Genomic DNA, 19,265 nt, shown 5'->3' on the forward strand with positions numbered 1-19,265 from the left:
TTAACCTCAAACAGCAATTAGTAAAGTCCTGTTGTATCGTGGCTCCCTTTCCTGATAGCCCACCTCTCTCCCCGGGACACAGCGTCACATGTGAGATCAGCAGACCCTCTCAAGTTTGAGCTCTTTCAACATAAAAAAGAGGGAGCTGAGGACTGAGTGGGTGGGGATCCTCCGTGTTGGAACTGGCTCCCCTGTCCCACTCCACTTCTCCAAATCCCAGATCTGCTAACCTTTTGGGCGTGCTACAAAGCCTGTCCTTCTGGTCTCTTCTCCAAGTCCACTGCCTCCTTTATTTACTTTGTGGTTTCTAATTTATGCGCTGGACACATACAACTGTATTTCAGAAATCTGAATGAATAAACATAAATAAGTATGTAGCCATTGTTACAGTTAACAGGCTACAGGGATAGAGTCACTTTAATGAATTGAAAACTTGCATGTTGTCTCCGTTCGATTTATGCTGTTGGAACGACCACATGCCTTATCTACCCCCCGCCCTCCAAAACCAAGTCTTGTATAAAGGTTGATGATGGCCTTTATTTTTTTATACCTACATAGCCAAATCCTCTAATTCTCCTTATTCTAGCAGTCCCATTGACATCAAAGCCCACTCCTCCAAAATCAATGGGACTACATGTGTGAATAAAATGAGAAAGGCTTGGCCATTATCCTGTTTTTGTGTGAGAAATTGGCATAGAATTGTAGAATCTCAGGGTTGGAAGGGACCTGAGGTGGTCATCTAGTCAAACCCCCTGCTCAAAGCAGGACCAATCCCCAGACAGATTTTTACCCCAGTTCCCTAAATGGCCTCCTCAAGGACTGAACTCACAAGCCTAGGTTTAGCAGGCCAATGCTCAAACCACTGAGCTATCCCTCCCAGCCAGGTGCCCACATACGTAAAATATATAAAATGCCAATGGTATGTCCGAAGGAAGGGGATGACTAATCTGAATACTGCACTTCCACAGAAGTATGATGCTATTTTAGACTTATCTCCTAGTTAACAAAACTCTCAAACGGGGACACTGGAAATTGGAAAGAGTACAATTATACAAGAAATTCTCTATTTAAATTAGCCAACATTATAAAAATGACACTTAGTTAACTGTCTTAATTATAAGGCTATGTAATACCACTTCATCCACTGTGGTGCAAAGACTAGATAAGATATTTTCACTGACAGAATTAGTAACAGAAGTATGAGACCCTACAACTACAGAGGCCAAAAGCAAATGTTGGTTGAAATATGCTAATTGCAGATGACATATAATGACATATTTTTCACTTTGGTATCACACTGCCGTGTGATTTAATCCCTTTTGCCATCTGCTTTAAACAAATGGTGATGTTATTCCCAAGAGGAAAACATACTTCCTTTATGATTCACTTCCACCAAGCATCCTACAAACGTTGCTTTATTAAAGTTGAACACAAAACTATGTGTTCTGTGGCATGAGACAAGACTAAAATTTGTTGCCAGTCACAAAATTAAAGACAATTCTATTCTGCCTGTGAGGTTATCTGCCAGCATTAATGCATCTGTGCAATATTAGTGCTAGAACTGATGGAATTACCTTGTCTTACAAATATCTATATTTGTTCAATTAGTTGAATTACAACTATGCTTTGAGCAATGGGTACCTTAGATGCAGTCACCCATACTAAGGGTACTGGGAATGGGTCTAGAACAAAAGACACAAACTACTTATCTTAGAATTAATTGAATGTTGTCAACTTGGCATCTAGTCAATTTCAAAAACCATGTTAAAAGTAGTTCAGATACCACACCTGCCCATGAGTCTCCTTGTCAATATTGTGGCTTTGCAATCACATGTTCCTCTGTTTGAAAAAGGTTTTCTCCCCCTTATTCCTGGGTGAAAGGCCTATAAAAGCAATGGAGGAATAGAGGGCAAACAGTAAAAAGTGACCATATACAATATGTTGTCAAATGCACAGAGTAAGCAAACGGGGGGAAGGAGGGGGGAGGGGGAGTATTCTTTCATGCTAATCTGCATTTTTCTCCCCTGCCAAAATAATGCAGATGGGATATTCAGAGCCCGTTTTGCTGTTTGTCATACAGGATTTCCCTAAATGAAATCAGAAATCCTGTTAAGTGCGTACTATAACTTGGGTGCAATTTTTTTTTTAAATGCAGATGTTGACTGCTGCACCAGATGGCTTCCTAATCTGATAATTTCAAATGGACTGGTTCATTGCTGATGGGTTATGTAAGAGACAGTATGATATATACAAAAAGTTTATGTTTCAATACAAAATTTGGTATTAATATTTAAAAATAAACAGTTACAAGACAAAGGAACTGTGATGACATTTTTGTAACAGCTACTCAACATCTTGAAAGTCCCAACTGATGAATGAGTCCCTATTCAATAAAGCACTTAAACATGAGCTCAAAGATAAATATGTACCTGAGTGCTGTTGTGAATAGTGATGGTTTTCAGAATCAGGGCTTTGCTAACTTGGAGCCCTAGCGAGAGAGTATGAGCACTTTTAGAATGTGTTTAACAGTCTGTAACATAAAGTGAATTTCACCTGATCATCATACTTATGTTATTTTACATGGTGTAGCTCCTGTGACTTCAACAGAATTACTTCTGATTTACACTAGTGTAAATTCTAATCATGCCCGTTCAGTACATTTTTAATTTCCTGGATGGAAAGCGCACTGCAGCAAATTATATGTAAATACATCTCACTATGTTAAGGTTATTAAAATCAACATATTACTAAATACTGCATCTTAAATATTAGATTAAAGCAAGTGAAACTGGTTTGCACTCATTAAGAGTAGGTTCAACAAAACAATCATCAGTTTCTTTGCCTCACTGAGCAACTTTTTTAAAGGATTTAAGAGTATCTAAAAGTACAAGACACTAAATAAAGGCAAATATATTGGAAAAATAACTAAAGGAAAACTTCGTCCTTGGATGGAGATAGAAAGTCTAATAATAGAGTTTGCAGTGTTGTAGGCATGTTGGTCCCAGCATAAGAGATACCAGGTAAGTGAGGTAATATATTTTACTGGATCAACATCTGTTGGTGAAAGAGAGACAAGCTTTGGAGCTACACCGAGCTCTTCTTCCCGTCTGGGAAAGGTAGTCAGAGTGTTTAGCTAAATACAAGGTAGAACAGATTGTTAAGCATAAGGAGTTAATACATGTTGCAAGAGACCATTCAAGATGAAGTGGGCAATTAACACCTCTGCAGTCTTAGGACAAAGGAGGGTTAGTGGGTTACAGACTGGTGTAATAATTCATAAAACTGGTGTCTTTAGTGAGTCCATGATGTTTAATGTCTAGCAAAGTTATGAATGTAAGCTCCCAGGCCCGTTACATACTCACCAGCTAGACTTCTAATGGTTCACCTGAGTCTCCCTCCAACATACTTTGCTCTTCTGATCTAGAACACCTGAGTATTTATGAGGCTATCTGGGTTAACTCACTAAAGGGATAATGCTGGAAGGGGCTGAATGCCCTTGGCTTGAGTACAAAAGGAGTTAAGGGCACTCAGCACATCATAGGGATAAAGTGTACCCCTATTCAAAGGGGCAGCACAAAGCCTTACATTGACTTAAACCCCAATTTAGCACTACTAGGGGGGAGAACAAGTGGGATTTAAGCAGTGCATAGGTCTTGAGCTGGCCCTCTGCACAGGAATGAATTTTACCTAGGAGGCACTCAGTTCATGGTACACTACTCAATCCCTGAAAACATGTTTGTTGCAATAAAGCCAAGGGTTCCCACCACCATGGCTAGGCTTCTGACTTTAAAATGATACCTAAACTGGGCAATAATTTGAAAATGATCGAGATGCCACCGAGAGGGGAGCATTGTGAATATATAAGCATTGGTGGAGCCCCACTTCGAGGACGCTAGCTCCCAGCTCCGCCCTTTCCGCCCGCGCTGACCTCCCCCACAGCTAGAGCCCTAAAACCCCTTGCCCTCCCAAGGCCGGAGCCACAAGCCTCCTCCCCCCCCCCACCCAGAATCCCCCTCTCAGCTGGAGGAGCCCTGGGCCAACTGGAGCCCTGAGCACCTCCCCCCCGCAATGGCCAAAGGAGCCCTGGGCCAGACAGAGCCTCCCAAGCCATGCCACACCTTCCCAGACCCCAAGCCACCCCGAGGGAAAAGCTCTCGTCTCTTCTCTTCTGGAAGAAGAGCCTGAGCTTTTGATATGCGCCATGCAGGTTCAAGGGTTGCTGGGGAGACAGTATGTGTTATTCAGCTTCCCAGGGTTCACCAATAATCTCTCAGGAGTCCAGAGAGGTTACTGATGAACCCAGGAAGCTGAATAGCAGATACTGCCTCCTTGGCCGCCCCAGAACCTGCATGAGGAATAATAATAAGCAAAAACTTCCACCAAACTCACAACCAGCATCCGGCAGCAGCGGCTGCGCGAGGGGATGCTAAGCCTCCCATAGCCTATTATACCTGCCACCCACGTATAATATAAGCTAGATGAGATGAGATGAATAATTGGTGCATCCATTCAAAATTGTCTCTGATCACTAAAGAAAACAACTGAAGACATGAAGTTTTCATCCTTCCCCCAAAATGTGTTTTATGCTCTCAAAATGTGTCAGAATGAATAATAGTGAAAAACATATATAAGTAAAATGGTGTTATGAATTTTTTAATCTTTTGCTTGTTTGGAATGATATCAATACTTTTTGGAACATTCCCAAGAAATATTTATGTTATACTTTTCAGTATACCATACATGGACATAGCTTTTATTTTTTGCAAACTTCAATTTTCCCCCAGATCTATCTGTTATTCAGACTTCAACACAATTACTGGTACAGATAACATCTGAATAGAAAATGCACTACAGCACCTTACATTGAAGCGTTCATATAAGACTTTAAAAGCGTACACATTAATCAAATCTAAGAGGTAAAGATTCAGTACAGTGCATGGCTAAATCCTTAGGCATCATTGTGGATATGTACCCAGACATGTCAATTGAATGCCGGGACGTAATTTATTCAATTCTCAAGCTATCCTGACACAGAACTATATTTCCTTCCTCCTTCCAATTAGCTGAAGTAGTTAAATTATCTGCATGAAAGAAGACAACAACTATTACATTTTTCTTTCAATCATTTTCTTCCTTCTACTAAATGACTGTATGGGAGATAATGCCAGTTACAGCTTAAGGGAACTTGCCCTAGGTCTTTGGTAAGCGCGCGCGCGCACACACACACACACACACGCTCTTTGTAATCATGTCAGTTATGTGAAGAAACCTTACGTCTTACCTTTTAAAATATCAATTCAGTGTTATTAAGTAAAGGAATGTAGCTATTTTCATGTGGGTATATTTATAACGTTAAATTGTGTGGCAGGTAATACACCATAGAAGATAGCACCATTAACTTTTTGGTTAATATTTATAGTAATTAAATATCTCATTTCTGCAAATGATTTGATAACTTAGTTTTCAAGTATTCTTACATACTTATTACAAAACACCAGTAAAAGCAATTGCCTAAATGCAGTCAATTGTTAAAATCGGAACTGTATATGCAATACAATTATTTGTGCATTGCCATTTCCAGTAAACTAGAAGCAAAATATATTCAACAGTTGTTTTTTAATTCTATTTCCACTTATAATTATAACTTGTGTGTATTTTTTCCTCAGAGAATTATAAGAATTCACAATAGCTTTCAAAAGAAATGGTTGAAAAATTCAAAACACTTTTCACAATTTTGTCAAAATTCTGAAAATTCAAAAAGTTTTGACTAGCTCTTGTTTTCAACACTCTTATGGTTCTTCCTACATTCCTGATTGGGTGTTGTCATAGTTAAGAGCAATGGCACTTGTATTCCTCCTCCAAGGTTAAGTAAGGGCACCCACTCTCAGGCTTCTGACTCCCCAGCCATCACCTCTTTTGGGCAGAGGCCTGTCTCTCTCTCTATCCTGACCAGGTTTTTCCCAGGCTGCAGTTTCCTACCTACACTATGAGTTCCCTAGCAAGCCAGACTGTTTAAGCAGGCCTACTTTTCCCTCTTTTCAGAGGTATAAACAGAGTAGTTACCCACAGGTGTTATGACCTGGCTCTTTCTAAGCAAGCACATTTATTCTTAAGGTAAAAGCATTACAGGAAAAGCATATTAAAACAATTAAAAAACCTACGTGCATGCTAATAAGCTTACCAGAAATCACACCCTCTCCTCAAACTCCACAAAGACTCTGGCTGGTGTCAGTCCTTCCAACTACAGGATTGGGGCCCTCCCTTTGGACCGTACATCCTGCCCATTTGCTGGATCAGAACCAAGGCCCCAAGTCAGTTTAAACTCAGTTTATTTATCCAAAAGTCCATTCTTTGTCTGCTGGTCTCCAGAGAATCCAGTTTGAACCAGTATATGCAAGTCTCTCCAGGTGGTGGTGCCTCTCAGGAGGTTTTTACAATCTGATTGAATTTGCCTAATCGTACCCCATTGTTCTTAGTTCTTGGCGAGCTGGGGTCCCACACCCCATGGAATGACATAGAATACCTGGCCCACAGTGATACATAAATTTAACACAGTAAGATCTAACTTAATTCAATGAGGTCTGTCTAAGATATTGCCATACCTGTCACAGTGAGAATTTTGGAACACTATGGAGCAGAACTGACTTTATCCTGAAGAAGTATCAGGAAATGCGTGCGTATGATTAGAGATCTCCCTGAACTCTGAAAGTTTAGATAATGCCTGGAAAAAAAAATCAGTTTCCTAATATGAAATATCCACACAACTCAGCTTATTTTATGTTGGGAGATTTACTTCATTTCCATGTGTTGAGCCATTTGATTTTGCTTTAGAATGCCAACTGTCTTTCAGCAGAGAAGTTTAAAGTTCTTCTCATTCCGTACTCTGTGTACAGCAGCACATGATGGATGACAGAGCGAGGCCTGAATCATTCAGACTCACACAGTGTACGACTGTCATACAAAATACCTTTCATCTCTGTTTTGCAAACATTATAATGGAATATCATACCATATCCATTTGGGGGGTTCAACACACCACCTGCTCTAGCCGTACACTATGAGTAATATTTTAAAAAGTGCCTATGTGTCTTAGGAGCCCCAGGGCTTGTCTACACACATGTTGCACCAGTTTAACGTAACTTCAATTTAATTAAACCAGTGCAACTTTTGGCATGCAACCCTTTCTGTAGGTTTAATACTGGTTACATTGGTTCAGCTTGCACATACACATTTATCAATACAAGCTAAACCAATTTCCATGCATTTAATCCTGCATAAGTGTTGACACACGGAGTTGCATTAGTTTAACTACATCAGAATAAAAATCACAGCTTTAGTTAAACTGGAACAAACTTAACCAGGCCTAAGTCACTTAGGCATTCTTGAAAACGTTACCCTATATTAATAGGGCCCTACCAAATTCACGGTCCATTTTGGTCATAGGATTTTAAAGATCGTAAATTTCATGATTTCAGCTATTTAAACCTGAAATATCACAGTATTGTAATTGTAGGGGCCCTGACCCAAACGGGAGAGAGTGTGTGTATGTGTGTGGGGGGAGGGTTGCAAGGCTATTGTAGAGGGTGTTGTGGTACTGCTACCCTTACTCCTGCGCAGCTGCTGGCAGTGGCACTGCCTTTGGAGCTGGGCAGCTGGAGAGCGGCAGCTGTTGGCCGGGAGCCCAGCTCTGAAGGCAGAGCTACTGCCAGCAGCAGTGCAGAACTAAAGATGGTGTGGTATAGTATTGCCACCTTTGCTGCTGCCTGCAGAGCTGGGCCCTCAGTCAGCAGCTGCTACTCTCTGGCCGCCCAGCTCTAAAGGCAGCAGCACAAAAGAAAGGGCGGCATGGCACGGTATTGCCACCCTCACTTCTGCACTGCTGCTGGTAGGGTGCTGCCTTCAGAGCTGGGCGCCGGGCTAACAGCTGCTGCTCTCTGGCTGCCCAGCTCTGAAGGCAGCACAGAAGTAAAAGTGGCAATACTGTGATCCCCCCTAAAATAACCTTGCAACCGGACTGCAACTCCCTTTTGGGTCAGGACCCCCAATTTGAGAAACACTGGTCTCCCCTGTGAGATCTGTATAGTATAGGGTAAAAGCACACAAAAGACCAGATTTCTCGGGAGGGACGCCCGATTTCACGATCCGTTACATGTTTTTCATGGCCGTGAATTTGATAGGGCCCTATGTATTAATAATTAATCTGATTTGCTTTGTTACACAGTGTAAAACAGTTATAATGATCAGACTAGCCTGGCCCATTTTTTTAATTATAGGGTGACTGATCGTTATTGCTATATGGGAAGTAAGTGTGTTAAAGATAAACGTTTGCTCAGATAAGACTTGAGCTGATTCTCTTTTCATGCATGAAAAAGGGAATTAAGGAGCCAACTCCTTAGTCAATGAAGTTCTTGTTTGAATAACAACTTTAAGATTTGGCCCAAGATTACTGAAAACAACCCTGTGCGTAGGTATGCATGTTTTCAATTTTTGATCAACCCAGCTCTGCTCTCCACTGTTTTTTTGCCCTGTTTTGAACATAACACCTACATAGTTGGTTATAGGAAGAGTGATCTTTCTGCATTGCCATGAAGCAGGCTCAGATCTAATTCTCAGGATATTTTTATTCTTTGAGCTGGCAGGAGGTAATGTGTTCAGACCTCACCCAGTAATGCTAAATTGCCATGTGTCACTTGGAATCACAGAAGTTAGTGATGGGGGAAAAAACCCTACTAGGTCATTTAATCTATTTCCCGGCCAGTGCCAGCTCGTCCCCTACGTCTACTAGATTTTATTTATTTATTTATTTATTGGCTTTTCTACGAGGTTCATCAGAGTGCCTTACGAACTGTATTGAATCAATGAAGATACTAAATAAGACCAAAGCTGATACAGAACCTGAAGGTACCCCAGCTAGCTGCCTCCTTGAAGACTTGATACTTTGGAATTTATCATTAACTTTTATTTAAATCCTTCAGCAAGTTTTCAATCCATAGGACAATGCTTCTTGCTAAAGCTCACCTGTATTGAGTGTGAGATTTCATGAAATAGCGTCAACTGCAGTAACAGAATCCAAACATTTTATCTACAACTTTCCCTGCATCCAGTAATTTTGCAATTTGGGAGCGGGAAGGGGACTATTCAGTAAGAGCTATTCTTTACAAACTCATACTACTTATTGTACTTGCACTTGCATCTGAAGAAGTGGGTATTCACCCACGAAAGCTCATGCTGTAAAACGTCTGTTAGTCTATAAGGTGCCACAGGACTCTTTGCTGCTTCTACAGAACCAGACTAACACGGCTACCCCTCTGATACTTATTGTTCAAGATTCCTTTATTCCCTAGAAGCTATGTGATCTTCTTTCCACAATTAAGGTGAGTCTTTCAATGCCATTCTCAGTGGATTCTCAATGAGGTCCTGAAGCAAAGGGTGTGTTCAAGGATTACTCTAAGCACTAATCATCAGTTAGAAGTTATAAATTAAAAGCTGTTATGACTCAGAAATTTCAAGTATTGAACAGGAAGGTTCTTGCAGTAGCCACTTGTCTGCAGCCTTGATATTTTATACAGTAATGTGAAATGCAGGTAAACCTTGGCATGTTGAAAAAAGGCCTTGATTTGGTGACACACAGGATGCAAATGCAAAACACAGGACAGCTTTCACAAAGACTGAGTTATTCATCTATTTTTGTTTCATTCCTCTGACTTCCTTTTCTCCTCTCCCGTCAGTCAGCGTAACAGAGTTGTCTCAGTAAAATCTACTGTATTAGCAACTCTTCTCACACATCATCACAATCAAACTGTGATCAAGTATCAGCCATGCGCCCATTGGCACGCACGCACCAACTCACCACTGCAATATTATTAGTGTTCATTTTTACTACAGAATTTCCTTCATTTATAAGAATAAGCCCTTTGAGAGGCGATGGATTCCTTGTTTTGTCTATTAGATACAGATTTAAGGCGTTAATTACCATTATTACAAGCATCCTTGTTGCTTTTGCAGGAGGAGGATACCTGATGGCAGGGAGCAGTAGATTTCCAGAGTTCATTGGTGACTGCTGGTTGATTTTCACTAGTCCGGGTTATATCTGAACTGGTGATGTTTATCCCATATACACCATCCTGGTACACTAGTGATGGATTTGATCGGTTGAGACTGTTTAGCGACATCTGTACTAAAGCTTCATTTATGAAGAATGAATTTTCAGCACATAAGCTCTCCGATTGATTATGTCCTATTATCTGTACAAGAGAAAACAAGGAAAACATGTAGCTAACTACTTCATCTTTGCCTAACATCAGAAGTCCCCTTCTTCTACTAGCTGCCAGTAAGGGTGAAATTCATAACAAATGCCCACTTTATTCATCAGGTACTAGGATGAACACATTAAGTCATTTCTGTTGTATAAGAATAATCAGCAGGAGTCTGCTAAATGTCTCAACTCCATTCATAACACAAGAAAACCAATCAATGTTTGCCAAATGGGAAATAACAAAGGGCCAGATCCAGGGAGGAGCTGAGCTTTTGCTGCTCACTTTGAAGGGGTTAAACTCTGTCCCTCTGCTCAACATTGGACCATGACACTTAGAAAGAATGAGCAGAAATGGCAAGACAACCATTCCAGTTGCAAATTCATAGAGGCTTTTAAAAAGTCATCAGTATCTTCTTTTCAAGCAGATCTTAAGAGTGTCATTCTTTCAACAGGCAGAGAGGGTTTGTTAATACATGAGGCCACCACTGAGACAACCTTCGGGGACAAAGACTGAATTTGAGCCATAGCAACGAGAAGCTTATAGATTTTAGTTAAAGGAATGGGAAGCAGGAACTTGATACTGGAGGCTGCCTAGATAGTGCTGGTGTTCTTCTCTCTCCATCACAGTCTGTTAGCATTTCTCTCACCAATTAGAACATTCAAATAGACACCCCCATCCCCTCCACAAGAGATTCTTTTTTGTCATCCCTTTTAGTAAGTCCTGCCCAGTGAGCCAAAGTGCATTGGAAACTGAAATAATCTTCAGCTGCACCAGTGCTCAGACTGGTAAGTATACAGGTTCAGTCACATTCACACTGCTTTCACCAGGGTTAGATCAAATAGGGAGGTGAGTGGGAGGAGGCGCCCACTTGCCTCTCACTTTGAGCGCTGGCCAGTACCAAGCCTCAGCTGGGGCTGGCCAGGGACATATGTGGTTTTCTGCCAGCTTTTCGCTCTCTGGCCCCCAACTCCCAGGATTGTTGGGTGGGAGGGGGAAAGGCAATTTGGTTCCCTTCATAGCTCAGAGCAGTCTCAGGGATTCTGCAAATTGTGTCAACTGACAATGGCCCCCACCAGGCTATTATACCATCAGGGTTCACTGGCCTGAAGCACAACCGCTCCTGCCTGCACCTAAGATGCTGTTTGTGAGAGAGGGTGACACAGAGGAGGTTTTATACCCAACAGGGAAAGCCCCAGCTGCTCACTTGAGCCAGCACTGTTGCAAAGGGACTGGAGCAACTGTTGAGGATCTGTCCCTTAGAAGTTTCTAGACAGTCTGCACCCCGCACATGGATATAGCCTTCCTCTGAGAAACAAGGGGGTTCTTTTGTTCCAGAAAACTAAACATTTCCCCAACTATTTAATGGGAAAGCAGAAGTGGCAGAGTAAAATGTGGACATGATGATTCTTTCTATTCCTCACGTTTATACCCGTTGGCCGTGTGTCATTCTGCAGTGCTCCCAGCCTATGGGAAACCCTTGGATGCTCCTAAAGCTAGGTCCCATACACACCAACTCAACAAGTTGCCAAATGAAGTATCAGACTTGTCTCAGAAAACACTTTCTGCAATTTCAGCATCTTACATGTAGGTCACCATAATAGTATAGACTGGCTTAGGGTAAAATTATCGAAGGGAAATCATGTACCTCACTGCTCCCTGAAGATGGAAATGCTGCAGGCAGACTGCTCTGGCGGCTGTGTTTCCAGTGCCACAATATCTTTTGTTGCATCTTCACGTTGTCTCTTTCCTTTTCCACCATCCTCTGGCCCTCTCTAAGCCTTTCCACGTTCTGCTGGAACTCTTGCAGCTGAAGCTCCAGTTCTCCTCGGTTCCGGTGAAGAAGCTCTTCCTGACACAGGCAATCTCTCTCCCTCTCCTGCAGCTGATTCTCTCTTATCTCCTGCTCCCGTTGCTGCTGGTCACACTCACGGGACCAACGCTGCTGCTCCTGTTGAAACTGTTGCTGAAGTTTGTGTATATTTGCCAGTTCTTCTCTTTGTTTTTCCAAATTTCGGTATTTTTCCTGGTCTAGCAGTAGGTTTCCACGAGAACTGTGACCTCGATTGGTCCTTTCATGCTCTTGCAGTAGTATCTTATGGATCTCCACATGACTGTCCTGGATGGTTAAGGCTGCCTAGTCACCAAAACCAAATATTAATGTCCACCTGGTTTTGAATTATTTTTAATAAACATTATGTAAAAATATTACTATTTTCCTTAAGCGTCAACACTCAAGTGCTTCTTTCGAGTCTATTCATCATGAACATAAGAACAGCCATACTGGGTCAGACCAAAGGTCCATCTAGCCCAGTATCCTGTCTTCTGACAGTGGCCAATGGCAGGTGCCCCAGATGGAATGAACAGAACAGGTAATCATCAAGTGATCCATCCCCTATAGCCCATTCCCAGCTTCTGGCAAACAGAGGCTAGAGACACCACCCCTATCCTGGCTAATAGCCATTGATGGACCTATCCTCCATTAATTTATCTAGTTCCTTTCTGAGCCCTGTTATAGTCTTGGCCTTCACAACATCTTCTGGCAAAGAGTTCCACAGGTTGACTGTGCGTTGCGTGAAGAAATACTTTCTTTTGTTTGTTTTAAACCTGCTGCCTATTAAAAGTACAGAATTCTGTATTCATGCATGTTCTGAGAGACATTTTGTAATAAATTCAATCATTTCACTCTTTTTCATGGAGTTTCTGGTTAGTGATGAATATTATCATCTAATTTTTATATTACAGTCATGTCCAGAAACCCAAATTAGGATCAGGGCCTCATTGTTCTAGATGCTGTATTGTAATAACAACAACAGAGAGAAAGAACTTATGCAGATAAACCTGAAATGAAGCTTTTTATCAGTAGATTTCAAAGAGCCTTATAAAAGGAGGTCAATATCTTCAACCCCATTTTACAGATAGAGAAACTGATTCACAGAGTCACAGACTTGCCCAAGGTGGCCCAGCAGGCCACTGGCAGAGTGAGGAATAGACCCCAAGCCTCCTGAGTCCCAGTCAAGTGCTCTATCCATGAGGCCACACAATCCTTGTCCCAAAAGAGTTCACAGAGAAAAAGGATGGTTCAATGGTTAGGGGACTAGCCTAGAACTTGGGAGATCTGGCGTCAAGTCCCTGCTCCGCCACAGAATTCCGGTGTGACCTTAGGCAAGTCACTTATCCTCTCTGTGCCTCAGTTCTCTCATTGTAAAATGGGGACCTACAGCACTTCATCTCTCACAGGGGTGCTGTGAGGCTAACTACATTAATGACTGTGTGGTGCTCAGCTACTACATGGATGAGGTCCACATAAGTACATAGCTGAAAAAAGCCCTGTTTATTTTGTTATAGAGTAACTTCTTCTTTCATTAAGAGCTGTACTTAAGCAGTTAAGCAACTGCCTGTGTTGGGGCGGGAGCTGCAGAGGGAATCCATTCCAGCAGGAGTCACCTGAGGCTTCCAAGTGACTCCATTATAATTCCTCTAAGGTTACCTGGGAAATGCACCCTGGTGCAGTGACAGTCTTTAGTTGGGTGCAGTGTGCACTTCCCAATTTCCCTGACTCTTGCTTACTGTGTTGGCTCAGCTGCATTGCTTAGTTTGGAAGATGGGGAGGGCCATGCTTCTCTCTCCTGGCTCCTCCCTATGGCTGCTACTACAACAGAAGTAAACTATCACAGTTCTTAACATGAGGGAGTGATCATGGCTGGCCCCTGTGCAGAAATTTAAGGGGTGGCAAGATCACAGTGCCCTCACCCAGGAACATTCACCCACTCCCAGGCCCAGTCTGGGTCTACAATGGTGAAACTGTAGAAATGATAAAGTAATTAACTATCAATTTCATATTTTGACAAAATATTGTATTTTGAAATGTTTAGGGAAGGAAATTCTTCAGCCATTAGATAAAATAGATAGATACTCTGGCAAGTGGGAAAAGATCAGTGGCTCTGCCTGCCCATGATGCCCTAAACCTTACAATAAATGACAACAGAACTGTGCTTGTATACAGGGCCCCTCATTCAAAAGTATCAGGCCTGGTCTACACTTAAAAATTAGATCCACCTAGCTATGTTGCTCAGGACTGAGATAAATTTTGAGCCCTGATTGCCAAACCCCCAGTGTAGATACAATTAGGTCAATGGAAGAATTCTTCCATCAACCTAGTTACTGCATCTTGGAGATATGGATTAACTACATCAACAGAAAAAGCTTTCCACTGATGCAGGAAGTGTCTGTGGCCATGTAGACGCTTATGGAGTAGACAGCTATGCCACTGTTGTGCTTGTAAAGTAGATGTAGCCTCAGATACTTTACAAACAGTAATTAATCAGGCCTCGCAATACCACGTAGCCAAGCAATTATTAGTGCCGGTCCAAATCTTTGGACTGAAAAATTTCCCATGGGAAAAGACGGCTTTATCAAAATTAAAAATTTTCATGGGAAAAAGTGTCATTTTTAATTTTCTTTTTCCATTTTTCTTCAACAAAAAACCATTTCATTTCAAAATGTCAAAAATGTGTCATTTTGATCATAAATGTCAACATTTTGTGTTTCAAAGTTTCTGAATCAAAATTTTTCGGCACTTTTTCTTCCAGGAAATTTTTGATATTTCAACATTTTGTCTTGATGTGAGATGAAAACTAATCTTGAAATATAGGATTTTTCTGTGGGATGGAAATTCCACTTTTTGACCAGTTTGGGTAATTGTACCCTGCTTGCAGTTATGTGGTTAAATAATATAGCCAAGATCATACAGCTGGCAATAGAACCTAGAAGTCCAACTCCCAGTAGGTTATGCTAAGCATTAGACAAAACTGTTCAATTACTGGCTAACCATTACACAATCTTGTTAGTAGTCAGGAATCTATTATGCAAGAGCTAGCTATGCAATTTACATAATCTGGAGAATGTTTTAATTTAAATATCCAAATTTTCCAAAATTCTGAATGGTATCTGGAAAGGAGATAAGATGTAATTTGACTGATTAGTTTAGATCCTCCATCTTATTTTCTCCGCAGCCCTTTGGATTGTACATGCTTCTCTTGGAAAAAGTTTTCCAAAGAAGCATTCTTCTGAGTTCTTGGAAGGAGAATATCATTGTAGCATAATATAAACCAACACATATTATATTGCTTTATTATTTAAATTATGCAATAGTAAAAGGTCAATAGAATGTAACATGGTGACAGTGTCTGAAATTAGGGCAAGATAAAGAAACTTCTTCTAAGGGGAAACATTAATAGATGTATTACTGTATGAAGTTAACAGAGTAATCACCTGTATGCTGTACAAGAGGCGTGTTAAATTCTGGATTGCTTGTACAATCTGGAAAATAAGAGAAGGATTTTCAAAATTATGAAAACTATCAAGTTTAACTAAATAATACATTCATATTTGGACTTTATACTCACCTCTGTCGGTGTGGAACGTGAGAAATTCATGCATTCAACCTACAATAAATATAAATACATATAGCTGTTATAAACTTTGAAATAGGATATTCTAGGTAATGTTTTTTCCTAGCCCAAATACTCATATTGCTAATTCATGCAATACTAAGTCAAACCTTTTTATGTGTCATGTGACAAAAGACAGGAACAGTAATCTATGAAGACTAATAATTCACCAACACCAGAAATTACTTGGAAATCACTAGCGATCCCAAGGACAACTGTAAAAACAAAAGTATTTCATCCACAATTTTAATCCCCATGTGGACAACTCCTGCAAAGAAATGATATTTCCATTAACACTTTGTTTCCTTGACAATTTTGCAAATACAGTATCCTGATTACAATATGTACAATAGAGTGACTTGTGTTACTTACAGTCAGTTGTAACAGATTTCTGAAGAACTACAAACTATGTATTAACACAGCAAGAAACCACAACAGGGTTTATATTAGCAAACTAAGGTGAATGCCTTAGGTGTGTTATGAGGCATGAAGCAGAAGGGTGAGTGCATTTAGCCCCCTGAAAAGTACATCAATAGCCTACTAATATGCATCCCGTCAAGGCTTGTTGCTATTAGAGCTGGGTCATTAATTCTACATTTCATTTTTTTTCTAAGAACCTTTTTAAAATTTGGGAGTAAGGGTTTGGGCCGGGGTGGAGAAGTTACCCACAAGCCTTCCATCATGAAAAACAGCCCCTATGAGAAGGATGGGGAAAAACAAATAAAGAAGCCAAACACAATCCTTTCTAGACTACTTTGAGTATACTTGCTATGTGATTACTGTTACACTGTTTCTGGTTACCTGGAATATCTGGACTCTCTCTCACTTCTCTATGACAATAGCAGCATCTTCAACACCACTTTGTGGACCAAAACTCACTGCTGAGTCTTACTTTCCATTATAAAAAGTAAATTAGGGGCCTGATTTAGTTTTGATAACCAAACAGAACAGAAAAGGAAAGGTCACAAGCTGCTGCTGAGAATGCAGCCAAGGTCAGGGGGGAAGTGGAAACATTAAACTTGCTACATTTTCCCCCTCCCTTTCCCTCTTCATCTTCTGTCTTACCTCCCCACTGTAAAGACTAACTGAAAAGCTGCTCCTTTAGTGCTGCTCAGCTCTGCAGCAGATTCCCTGCTGAAGTCCCAGTGCAGCGGGAGCACTAAAAGATGGAAGAGCTGCCGTCTCCCCTTCTGGGCAGGTTGCAGAGCTGAGCAGCACTGAAGAAGGAGCTGGGCTGCTTTGGTTAAGGTTTGGTTTGAGGCAGAGAAAGGGGGACAAGGAGGAGGGAAGGGGAAAGAGGAGGACAGGAGGGAAGGTTGGCACAGAAAGCAGGGCGGAGAGGGATTGCTGTAAAATCCTACAGCTCTTATGTTAAATGGAGAAAGAGGAGTATCTATGGGGGAAAGGTGACCAACCATTCCCCCTTATTTATTAATTCCGTATAATGGGCATGAGATGGAACTGAGATCACAGCTGGGCCTGGATGGCAGTTGATATCACTAAAAAGTGCCAAATGGGCCAATCAGAACATAGCATTGGACAATCCGTGCCCACGACCATCCTCTAAGAAAGGTTTGAGAGCATTGGCTGCCCTTGAAATCCCTTGTCTCTTCTTTTGTGTGTGCTTGTTCTGCCACCTCCTGGTGGCTGATTTATTACACAGCAAGAAGCTCTGGTTCCCAGCTGTTTTGCCTTGGAAGCCCAAAGTCTGCGATGGGTCTGAATGTGTCTCCTCAAACCCCAGGTGGGATTGGTGCATCTCACCTAGTTTTTGTTCTCTCTCTCTCTCTCACTTTTACCTGTCTGATCTCTTTTTTAACTTTTTGTCTTTTCCCTGCCGTTTCTAAGCATTTTTACAGCGTTGCTTTCCATGTTTAATATTTTCCCCCGTCTTTCTCTCTCTCTCTCCCACTTTCCCCCTTTTTCTGCTTCTCTGTAAAGCTCCTAGTTTGCCCCTTCTCTTTACAGGAAGGCCTTAGTTTTCACCCAATTTTGATCCCCATTCTAACTTTCTGAAAAAGCATCTTGCTGCTGCTTGAAATGTTTCCCACATATGCTCCGTCAGGGAGAGATTTTTCAGTCCAACAGTTTGGAATTAATTGCATGAGTTGTTTAAAGAGTTAAGGGATTTTGCAATATTGGTAGTTTCTCTTATTTTGAAATTGTTCTGTTTTGTGTCCACTTAAAATTCAGGAGTGACATGGTGTAAGAACACCAAGTCTGTTGTATATGGGAGTTGGTAGTGAGGTGAAAGTCACCCTGGTAAGGACAACCAGCACAAGTCCTATTTGTGCCATCAGAGATCTATGCCAAGCAGGGGCGTTCACTACCATGTGTCAGAGAGGGGAGTGGAGGGAGTCCCATTATCCTCCCAACATAGGTTGGTGTTAAGTAGCAGGTCAGGATGGATCCAGGAACCTTAACACTGCACAACTGGCACAGAGTGGCCCTGCAGCTGCTGCTCTAAGCCCACAGGCTTGTAAGGCTGCCACAGTTAGCTCCAGTGACCTTCATTTCATTTCATTTATTCGGGCTTAATAAAATGCACCCATCCAGTGCTGTGGGCACAGATACAGTCCTTAAATACCATGTTATTATTCTTTATTTATCTGCACTGCAGGAACCTCCAGTCTGGATTGCAGAGCCCGTTAGGGTGGGAGCTATACAAACACATAGGAAGATAGATCATTTACAGTACCTTATCCCCCAGCAGAGAGCCTGCCACTTCATTCACGGCATGACAAATCCTGGGACTGAAGTCACAAGATTCTTCATCTCCTTTTATTTCTGTAACTAGTGATGAAAACCCAACAAAATATGTGGGATAGACAGAAAAATAAGAAAAATGCTAAACATTACACAGTACACTCCTTTTCTGAATAGAGAAACAAACAGCACACGTGTGTTAAACCTACAGTATGCTGAAATTACAGATTTACATAAATTGTCCCCAACCCATATATAGATGTTGATGGGAAATACGACCGTGAGAGAGAAGGTGGCATTTCTTCCTTTTCTATCTCAAAAAATAAGAAAGCCCCACTTGTAAAAAAAAAAACCCAACAACACGTTATGAAATAAATATAGCTGGAACTTCACTGTATCAGTAGTTTTACAAGGCTCAGTACCAGAATTTTCAACTGGTTAAGAAATCTACACTGTATAATAGCTCTAACAATTGGAATGTCAAGCTCTGCACATCAGTTGATTTATAGGGCCTCTCATGAAAATCAGCAGAAATTATTTAAAAGGGAATATATGCTTGCTATGGAGTTCAACAGTAAAGACAAGATAGTGCATTTTATACATATATGAAATATTAATGTGGACCGGAGGAAGGTACACATCAAGGCAGATTCTCACCTGGTGTAAATTATCCACTGACTTCAATGAAGCTATGCCAATGTACACTAGCTGAGGATCTGCTCTGTTGTATTTTTTTATTACTACTATATTGTTCTTTATTGAACCTAGACTGTTATGGATTGCAGAAGGCTGGGAAACATCCTGAGACAATTAGTACTGTTATCTGGGCAAGTAAAAGTGTCATGTTTTACTT

The 19,265-nt window shown here is 41.2% G+C and overlaps 1 protein-coding gene across 3 annotated transcripts in view; it reads right to left on the bottom strand.

Moving 5' to 3' along the window:
* ARHGEF28 (Rho guanine nucleotide exchange factor 28) overlaps positions 1-19,265 on the bottom strand; it is a 188,905-nt gene that overhangs the window by 13,481 nt on the left and 156,159 nt on the right. For all 3 annotated transcript variants that reach the window (XM_045021308.1, XM_045021309.1, XM_045021310.1), the window contains 5 exons: positions 18,405-18,499; positions 15,662-15,700; positions 15,528-15,575; positions 11,902-12,390; positions 9,974-10,244 (listed from right to left, as the gene is read on the bottom strand). In XM_045021308.1, coding sequence (XP_044877243.1) covers positions 9,974-10,244; positions 11,902-12,390; positions 15,528-15,575; positions 15,662-15,700; positions 18,405-18,499 — 942 coding nt within the window. The remainder of the gene's footprint in view (positions 1-9,973; positions 10,245-11,901; positions 12,391-15,527; positions 15,576-15,661; positions 15,701-18,404; positions 18,500-19,265) is intronic.

The sequence above is a fragment of the Mauremys mutica genome, chromosome 6, assembly GCF_020497125.1.
Source record: "Mauremys mutica isolate MM-2020 ecotype Southern chromosome 6, ASM2049712v1, whole genome shotgun sequence".
Taxonomy (NCBI): Eukaryota; Metazoa; Chordata; order Testudines; family Geoemydidae; genus Mauremys; species Mauremys mutica.